The sequence below is a fragment of the Erithacus rubecula genome (assembly GCF_903797595.1).
Source record: "Erithacus rubecula genome assembly, chromosome: 3".
NCBI lineage: Eukaryota > Metazoa > Chordata > Aves > Passeriformes > Muscicapidae > Erithacus > Erithacus rubecula.
The window spans coordinates 93,715,302-93,725,716 of record NC_136689.1 but is presented as its reverse complement, the minus strand read 5'-3'; the positions used below and the strand labels follow the sequence as shown (position 1 = coordinate 93,725,716).

The following is a 10,415-nucleotide window of genomic DNA, read 5'->3' as shown; positions in this document are numbered from 1 at the left end:
GATAGTGGACTAACAAAAATAATTTTATACCCAGCAGTACCCTTTAGGTACTGGAAGATTACTACAAGGTCACCCTGTAGCCTTCTCTTCTCCAGGCTGAACCCCAGCTATCTCAGCCTTTTCTCATAGGAGAGATTTTTCATCCCTCTGATCATATTCATGGCCCTCCTCTGGACCCTCTCTAACAGGTCCATATCTATGCTAAGGGCTCCAGAGCTGGATGCACTGCTCCAGGCAGGTTCATAAAGTTACAAAGTTTTTCCTTATAATTCCATCACTCAAGCACTGTAATAATTTATCTAGATTGTATCTTTCCTATTTGCTGCAAGGCTGATCTCTAATGATGTCTATCGATTTTCAAAATCAGAAAGAAATTTAACAAACTTTCAACTACAGAATTACATTTCATTGCCCCAACCTGAAGTACACCACATACTGCAAATTCCTGGTTCAGAAAACTTCAGGCCACTGGTGCAGTAGAATGTAGATGTCTTGCAAAAGAGCACATGAAGCTTTTGTTAAGCTTATCATACCAATCAAACTTTGCCCACTGAAAGCGTTTATTGAGTACACTTTTATGTAACAATAGTCATGCACTATCTTGTCAATTCCATATATCTGTAATTTTTCTTTCTCAAGCAACTTAGGTCCATTCTTGTCCATCCCTAATAATCAAACACAATTTCCTAGGGGTTTTCTTCCCCTTCCTAGAGTCTCCTAAACATTAGTTTTCTTCACAAGTCACTCTTCTGCTAGGTCCACCTCAGTGAGCAGTAATTAAACACATGTTCATCACTGTGGACAGCACAACAAGCCTGTGTGTGACAACTCATTTTTCAACTACAGATGGACTTGTGCCTTCACTTCTGTAGCTTAGATATTTGTTTCATTAAGTTTGTTGTACTGACACAACAGCTCCGCGTTTGCTGCTGGGCGGCTAGGCGGCTTCCCGAATGCACGAGGTGAAAGATGCCCTCCCGGGCCGTGTTTCCGAAGGGATCCGCCACCGGAGCCGGGGCTGCCGCCGCCGCAGCCATCCGCCAGCCTGGAGAAAAGCGGGCAAAGCCGGGGCGGCCGAGGAGAGCACCGCAGTGCCCGGGCTCGGCCGGGCCGAGGCGCCCCTCGCCCCCTCCCCGGGCCCCGGCGGCGGGCAGCGCCGGTTTGGGGCGGCGGGCAGCGCCGGTTTGGGGCGGCGGGCAGTGCTGGCAGTGCCGGTTTTGGGGGCGGCGGGCAGTGCCGGTTTTGGGGGCGGCGGGCAGTGCCGGGCAGTGCCGGGCAGCGCCGGTTTTGAGGGCGGCGGGCAGCGCTGGCAGTGCCGGTTTTGGGGCGGCGGGCAGGGCCGGCGCTGGGGGCGGGCTCCGCGGTCGCGGCGCCGGGGGCGGTGTCCCCGCTCTGCTCCGCCCCGCCCCGCCCGCTCCCCGCCCGCTCCCGCCGGAGGCGCGGGCAGCCGCGAAGGCAGCGCCGGGCGGAGCGGGGCCGGCCGTGGGGCGGCGGCGGAGCGGGGCAGCGAGGGGCCGGCGGAGGAGCGGAGCGGGGCGGAGCGGTCGCCACCCGCCCGGCGGCGGGGCGGTGAGGAGCGGAGCGCGGGCGGAGCGGAGCGGGAGGAGCGGAGCGCGGCGGCTGCCGCTGCCTGGATGCCAGAAGCGCCTCTGGAGCCAGCGGCCGGCGGCACCCGGGAGGGCCCGGGAGAGGAGGAGGAGAAAGCGGCGGCGGCGGCGGAGGACTCCAGGCGCGGAGGCGAGGAAGCAGGCAGCGCTTGCCATGGCCTCCAACTTTAACGATATAGTCAAGCAGGGCTACGTAAAAATCCGCAGCAGGAAGCTGGGGGTGAGTTCTTTCTCCCTTCGCCGGCCCTGCCCGGGGTGGGGGCGAGGCGCTGGGTGTCGCCTCGTCGGCCTGGGGGGCGGTGGTGCCCCGGGCCGGGGCCGCCAGCGTGGGGCGCGGCGACCTGCTGCTGCTGCTGCCGCTGGGGCTGATGCTGGGGCTGCTGCCGCTGCCGCTGCCGCTGCTGCTGCTGCTGCTGCTGCTGCTGCTGGGGCTACCGCTGGTGCTGCTACCGCTGGTGCCGCTGCCGAGGCTTGGACTTGGCTGCAGCTCCGGAGGGGTCGGTGGGGATGCGCTGCCATTGCGCCTCGGGCAGAGCCGGCTGCTCCCGTCCCCGGGAAGGCTCCTTCTGTCTCAGCCATCGCCCGCCAGGGTCACTGTCCGCGGAAAGCCGCCCCGTGCCCCCTCCGCCTCGAGTCCCCAGCCCAGGCCGGGGCTGACACTCCCCTTCGGCCGTCCCTGCGCTCCCCTGTCCCTCGCCTTGCTGCTGCTGGCAAGGGTGGGTAGAGGAAGGCGCAGGCAGGAGCTTTAAACTTTGTGTACAGATTCCCCCTCTCCCTCCCGTTTCGGAGAGGGATGTTTTCAGTCAGGGCAGGGTCAGAAAACACTGTTGGTGCCGGAGTAACAGAGTAGCGGAGTGAAGCGGGCGTGGAGGTGTGGTGGTGTGATGATGCTCTGCCCTGGGGCACGGGGGACTGTGAGCCTGCAGCGCACCGGGGATGGGCAGGGAGGCGGCGGGGTGACAGCCTCCAGAACCTAAAGGCAGATGCAGAAGCTGACAGTGATAAAAACTGTGAGGGTGGCTGTTCGAGGTGCCCACCGGGATGCTCAGCGATACCGTGAGTGTTGTCAGATTGACTATGATCACTTTCCCCGAAGGGGTGCAGCAAATCTTGAAAAGACAGTGAAGTTGGAGCAGAGTGTGTGCAGAGGTCAGGGTTTTCTAAACTTCAATCGGTCCCGGGAATCATCGGTTTGGGCTGTCTCCTACCCTTTGTCAGAGAACAGGAATGTTTGCTTGCACAGCTACTGATGTTGCCAATAATCCTGAAAGGTCCAAGTCCCTGTTGGCCTGAGGCTGGGCGAAGGTCTGAGGTTCTTTGTGTTCACTCTCACTTTTTCTTCAGGTGTGCAGTAAAGTGCAGGGTCTCTACCAGCTCTCCCTTCCAGGGAGGTGGTCCCTCTTCCCCTGAAACCTAACAGCAGGGACGATGTGAAATCTGCCCTCCTCCAAGTTGTGCTCCGTGAGCTTATCACAGTGCTAATACTTATCTCCTCCTCTCTCCCTTCCCCCCCAGATGCTGTGCACTGCTTGCAGACACAGCGTGCAGGATGGTGGGACACTAATCATAAACTGACCTTTGGAGCACTTTGGTGACTTGGCAGGGCTGTTAATTCCAAAAGAGCACAGGAAAGTTTGATCCAAACCCTTAATAGCCTCGACTGCAAATGTTTGAGAGATGGTATAAATCCAAAGAGAGTGGATGCTCTTACTAATGATTTTGCAACCCCAAAGTCACTCTGTGCATCAGTCAAGCATTATTCTTATCTGAAGAAGCAATTTCTAAGCCTTAGTTTGTTTCTGGCAGTCCTCTGCTTAACCTTTGCTCATCAGATTTTCCCCTGCTCATCAGTGTTACTGGATGGGTCCAACGCAAAGCAGAGAGATGATGGTGTCCCGTCACCTTGATGTTAGTAGTTGGAAGCAGAGTTAATCTATTTGGTTTGCAAATCTGGTTTTGAAGTTATCTCAAGTGTCCTTTAAGTGTGAAATTATGTATATGCATGTCTCTGTGTATGCAAATACTTTTATATACCTATGCCTGTGGCGTATGTGCAACAAATGTAGAGTTCTTATCGCAGTAATCTTGGATGACTTGCTGACCTGTGTGAAAAAATTGTGAAGAGAGTGATATTTCATTGCAGAATATCTTATGTAGCTTGAATATTTTCTTTTGAAGACGTTAATCTGATTTTAAGGGAGACACATAAAACTGTTTTTTTGCATGGATATTTTCCATGGTCGTAATGATTATCATACCTCTATGCTAAGCAGAAGGGAAATAGTTCATACAGTGTCTATGGAGGATTTTCTCCTACTGGAGTGTGAGGGTGACAATTCAGACTATAGAGCCTCAGGCAGGTGGTAGTATAAGCTTAAATATGACATATGGAAATGCACATCTGAATAAATCTATTAAATAGAATTTAAAAAGGATTATATTTTATAGAAAATAGCATCAAAATTCAAATGAGTTTGATGGTTGAAAGCTATGAATATGTGTGTATATATCCATAGCTAATTGGATTCTTTTGACTGAATATCTAAATTAATGCAATTTTTATTCACCAAGTGAAACATTAAAGATTTGCCTTTTTTTTTTCTTTATGTCTATCTCCAAGTTCTAATCTTAATAACTTGCACTGGAGACATCATAATGTAGGTGAATACATCCGTTTTCAGGGATCTAAATGTCTGCTAGCAAATGAATATTTTTAACCTCCCAAATGCTGAAAAGAGGGAAGAAAGCTATGGGTTTTGGAAGCTAAGGCTAAGATAATTTTTAAATATGGCAATAGAATTTTATCTCTTGCTAGTTATGTTTCATTGTTGCAAGTTGCTGTTGGAAGTTACTGGCGTAGATTTTTTTTTGGTCGTAATAGTCTACATTCTTTGAATATTTCAAAGTCTCCTGAAAAGCAGATTGATTAAAACTTGGAGAGCTGAGGTGTCTAATACCAATTTTAGTGCTAGACTTGGGCTATAAAACTAATTCTAACCTTTAGGCTGGTATCCAATCCGTTACGGAAATCCTTCCAATTCAGCTTTTATTTTATTTCGTGACTGAGGGAGCCCTGGCTAGGAATCAAATGGAAGATACTTCAATAGTATATTTTCATTTTATTGAACCCACAACAATAAGCTTTCGTTTGGGGAGAACATTCTGATAGAATTTACTTTTTCAATAATTTAATTTACAAAAACCCAAGTAGTAATTTGTCACATAATTTTAAAAGAGAAATCTTTATGATTTTTTTTTGGCAAGGTATAATGTTTACTTCTGATGTTTTACACATATACCTTGCTTTAAGTACTTGCTACCCCATCTGCCTACTTCCCACATACCTTCAAATTCTATTAATAGTATTCATGAAGTCAAGACTCGAGCTGTTTTACCAGCATAATTGATTCTCTTCTGAAAAGTGATTTTAAGACAAAAGTGATGCCTAAATCTTGATGGAAATACATGGCCAGATGAACTGCGAGAATTTGACTTTACTTTTTTTGTTTAGTGATGCTTGATCATTAACTTTTATTTTCCCTGCTTTTCACTGTAATCCTTAAGTGTTTGTTTACAGAAATTCATTAATAAGTAAATAGAGTGGTATATTCCTCTGACAGTCTGGTATTTTCAACTAGACCTCATTGTTCTGGTACCTTTATGGTGTTGAAGCTGCTTTTGTTTAAAGTTGGGTAGTCAGCTGAGAAGGTTTACCAGCCTCTCTGTTTCTTTCTGACTGGGAATATCATGGTTCCTGCCATGGAGATATCAGGCCATGAAGAGAATCCATCCAGTCTGACCACTTTGCCTGTCTCCTTATTTTGGTTAGGCATGAACTGTACATGAAACTTTTCTCTGGTGCCTTGAAATGTGGAGTATATGTTAAAGGCTATGTAGTAGGCAAGCTCATGTGTACGTCACATTTTCATCAAGGTATCACAGTGTTTTTAAAACTTAGAAACTGTAGTCATTGAGGATGACTGTAATTAAAACATCTTTATAAAATCTGTTTCCCTGCAGCCTAAATATGTCTTTCTTTTCAGTGCCCTGGCATTCCCGCATTGTTTGATATTTTGCTTTTCTCTAATACTACATAAAGGAAATACTCATTCTTGCAGCCATTACATTTGACCTGTGTGACCCTTCTTTGTAATAAATTTGATTGTAATGTGGTGTGCTGTTCAGATCAGAATAGGTCATTTGTGTAGCGTGGAACAGGACTGTGCTGCCTTTGTTCTTTTGGAATCTTTCATACTTGTGTCACATTAAAATTCATATGACACAATTTTGTACTGAACTGGCTATGCTTATAGGCTGAAACTTTCTTGTAGCAGATTGGAATCCCTTTGTTGCCTCCTAATAAACTAAACTGTGAGGATTTCATGCTGAAGTGCTGTTTCTTAGAAAAAAACCAATTTGATGTCACATTAGGAAGTCTAATTAAAAATGAACATTGTGTCACTTTGATAGTCTTGTTTTGACCCATGTCAACCTTTGAAGTCATAATCTTATTGTTTGTTTGTTTTTGTCTTTTTGTTTGTCAAGTCTCGGCCATAGGATGAAAGAATCCCATCTCTTGGAAATTTTCACTACGTTTGTTAATAAATACGAATTTTTCCGTGTTTCCACATATTAAGTGGAATTATTTTCGGAGTGCTTTAGTTTATACTCTAATACACTGATCAAAGAGAAAATTGTACTTGCCAGTCAGTTTTGATTGAGAAATAAGTAGTAGTTGCTCTTAGTCACCAAATTAGAAGTTTTACCATATAACCTCCCCCTATTTTTAACCATGCTTTTAGATCATTACCTTTTCTGTAAATGAACACAGTGTTTCTCCTTCTGCAGTTAACCCCCTCCTCAATCAATCAGGACTAACAATGCTGTGAATACAAACCACTGATTGCAGCTTGGTTCCTCTCATAATGCAGTATGTGTCTTAATTGTAACATTCAATTGATATTCTGTGTATGTTTTGGGTGAAGAAAGCAAAGGGACCTGCAAAATTTCTTGGGTTTAAAATTGCATTGATTGATCACATTGGCTCTGCAAGTGGGTCATGATGGATGCTGAGGGTAAAGTAAAGGTTCTTCTGTTTCTTTGAGTTGCCATAGCATGTACAAAGAACAAGCAAATGCTTGAAAAAGTACAGGGAAGTAGTGCACCTGGAGTGGATATTCTTTCCATGGATTATTTTATATTGTTATCTATGGGAAAGGTGCTCAGGCTGATTGTAAGCACCAAGATTGCCTTTTATATAACTGCATCCTCACCGGTGATATAAACTGTGAATTACATCTTGGAGTATGAAGATAATTCAAATAAAACTATAAAACCTCAATTCCTATTTATAATAAATTCATTTTGCTTTTTAAAAAGCTCCAGATGGACAGGATTTAGAGTGCAGATTCCTTCCTTGTAAAGGAGTTTCTTTTTCACGATAGTTCAAGACCATCTGAGATATGGAATTAAAAGGATTTCATCATAATCTATTAAAGAACCTGGTCACATTCACTACTTAATGCTGAAAGTGTCATTTAAAATACCAATAATTACTCCTTTCAGTCTTCTTGTTGCAGTTATGTGAATGGATTTGAAGAATTAAAAGGAAAATACATGGATTTCCAATTTGGTCATTATGGAAAGAACAATCATCTTGAGCTCCTGACCAGTTTTTATTGATTAAGCACATTGTACAGGAAATTGAAAGAAATGTCTTGCAGCCACAGTAAACAAGGACAAAAAGTCCCACAACTTTTTATGCTAATGCTTGTGCTAAAGCAACTTGTGAGTCAGGCTTGTGGTAAGCACTTTGAAGCTGCTCTGCTTCCCAGTTATTTTCATGATGTGCTTTTCCACCTCTTAATTCCCAAGAGGTGTGATAGCCGAAGGTCTAGTAATGTTGTAATGGATGGCACTTACTTAAAGTCAAATAGTTCTCTTTTGCAGATAGCATATCACATCTATGTTATCAATGGATTATAGATGCTTCTATTTTTACTCTTGTGTGTAATACCATTGGCTCAGTGAGACTGCACCTTAGCTACATGAAGATTGCACAAAGAAGTGTTTGTACAGACTCTCTTTTACTTGCATATTGTGACATGGTACAATTTTATTGAGAATTTGTTGTTTCTTATGTAAGGCCTTTTGTTTTTTCATTTAGAAGTCTGTCATTTTTGTCCTATAATGGACATTAAAACCTGAAGACCCAGTGAAAAGACCCTGAACTCAATTTAAGGAACCCATTAACTTTGGTGGCTTTGGTTCAGTGTCCATGTGGAAACATTAGCCACATGCATAGAACATGAATTTCCTTGTTGTAAAATGCCTTTCAAATCCTACTCAAAGGAATTGTCCTTTCTGAAATTGGTAATTAGGGAAGGAACATGTTCTATGAGTCCTTGAAATATACAAGGAATTATTCATGTAATTCTAGTAGTGAGTTTTCTTCCTAGTTTTTTAGAAATAATCTCTCTTCAAATCATTCATTCAGATTTTTGCAAGCAGTGCAAAATGCTTTATAGCTGTTGCCTGGCAACAACATATTCGGGCAACAGCATACGTGAGTCAGTTGTTATATGTTTATATATGTGGCTGCGTGTAGAGCATATATTTTAGATATATACTAATGAGACATTTTATAAAAAGCATGCTATGAAATGCTCTTTTTAAAAAAATAAATTTCAAATAAAGGTTTTGGGGTCTACATTACTCTGGGAAGTTTGTCTTTTGTTTCAGGTTATGTGAAAGATCAGCTAGCTGAACAGCCTTTCACAAATGCCATGATGTAGTTAATATACTTCTATTCAGTCTGAGCAAGCAGTGTAAAATATTCTCTTTGTTGAAGACAAGCAATATTTTATATGTATAGATGTTAAATTATATCCCTCACCATTCTTTAAATTAATAATGTGTTATTGAACCAAAATTTGGGTGTTTTACTGCAGCCTTTCATATATATTTGAAATAATAATTGTAAATTTTACACTGCAATTTTTGTTTTTAATCTTTGCAACTTGCAGTGCAACTGTAAGATTCAAAATGACTGTGGTGTATTATTGCAATGAATCATAGTTTGGTCGAATTTTTTTTCCAGAAAAAATAGACTTCAACTCTAAATACTAGGAAATTTCTTGAAGAAAATCAATAAAGAGAAACAGGGAAACCTTTTGCTACTGTGGAGAAAGTTTTTATGTAGTAGGACAAAATTACCAACTTATAAAAGATTTTAGTGAGAGTAGAGTGTGTGCCGTAAGTATCTTGATACTTGTGCACATAAATGCTTACTTTCAGTTAATGGTTTTTTTTAGTATTCAGAAAACATGTTCACACATCATGTCTAAGGAAAAAAGTCTGTGTAATTGATAAATACAGCTCATGAACCACTATATATGAAAACTTTGTACAAGAGAGTTCCAAACAGTGAGATTTGCAGCTGGCATCAGAATTGAACCTGCTGTCTTCAGGAGTACTCTTACTGACTAGGATAGGGTGGGATTGCTTTCTTGGAAGGAGTTTTGAAGATGAATGCTAATTTTGAAGTCTACTTAGAAATTAAGGGTTGGAGGGGAAGCATCTGTAAGCTAGTAGTGAAATTCGCATCTTTTCAAAAGTGATCTCCTCTGTAAAATAAGTCTTCCAGATTCTGATACTTTTTAACAATTGAAACGTGTGAAACATTGCGTTGCTGTCATACTGAGAGGTTACAAGCCCATGCAAATGGAGCCTCACAGGAATTACTGTTCACTTAAGATGCACATAAATTAGGAAGATAATTAAGGGAAGTGTGTAAATCTTTTAAAAGATTGATCTTCTTTCTCTCTGTTGTTCAGTTGCCAAAATGTCCCTCATCATCTCTGACTTATCTGGGTTGAACTTTGGAAAGGTTGTATTCATTAACACGTCAGTGAGGAATTAGAAGCACACAGCATTGACGAGACCTGGAGAAAAAAGTTACTCTGTGTCTGCTGGAGGAAGGGCTCTTTGGCATATTTCCCCTGCCTGCTCATTGCAAGAAGAATTAATAGCAAAGTTTAATATCGAAAGGCTGTCACTGCTGTAGAACCAAATTACTACCATATTTGAGAAGGAAGCCCTTGATACTTCCAATACTCTTTGTCCCTGGATTTTTTCTTAATTTGAGACAGTCTTGCTCCGAGTGAATTGTATATTCTCATTCCTCATGCAAACACTTTTTTTCTTGTAAAGAGAAAAGAGTGCATGAAGTCTTACAAAATAAGAATACAAGAGTTTTCTGAATGAATGGTCATAATTATTGGTTTTGTACAGTGCCTAAAAAGAAGAGGAAGCTTCATTTTAGCTGGAGTTGACATGTTCAATTATTAATCACTAGATTAGTATGATAATAATGTGTATGATATATATAATACATCTAAAATAGTATGACAATAAGCACCCTAACAGCAAAGGGTGGAGGTTAATTTTTCATAGCTCTAGCAAGGTTATTAAAATAAAATATATTTTCCTGAGTTTTATTTTCTGTAGTTCTAGTATCTTAAATTAGAGAATGAATTCTGGAGTTTTTTGCACTGTGGATGAAATAAACTCTTTTGAGAGACAAAAATCTTTGTACTGACATGTTTGACTCAATATTAGAAAAGTTAAATTTTAGTCTTTTGCAGAAATGTAATTTGTAATCTTGAGCACTTTGATCCATTCCAGCCTTATTCTCAATTATACAAAGCCCACTGTACACTATATAAATTAAAACTAAAGCTGTGTTAAGGCCCCTTATACCAGCATTGTGTAAGTGGGAAACAGGCTTTCTGAGCTTAACTTTTCTGT

The 10,415-nt window shown here is 42.4% G+C and overlaps 1 protein-coding gene across 1 annotated transcript in view; it reads left to right on the top strand.

The window, feature by feature from the left end:
- The first annotated feature begins 1,423 nt into the window (after positions 1-1,423).
- DOK6 (docking protein 6) overlaps positions 1,424-10,415 on the top strand; it is a 241,340-nt gene continuing 232,348 nt past the window's right edge. The window contains exon 1 of the mRNA XM_079302963.1: positions 1,424-1,827. Coding sequence (XP_079159089.1) covers positions 1,762-1,827 — 66 coding nt within the window. The 5' untranslated portion in view covers positions 1,424-1,761. The remainder of the gene's footprint in view (positions 1,828-10,415) is intronic.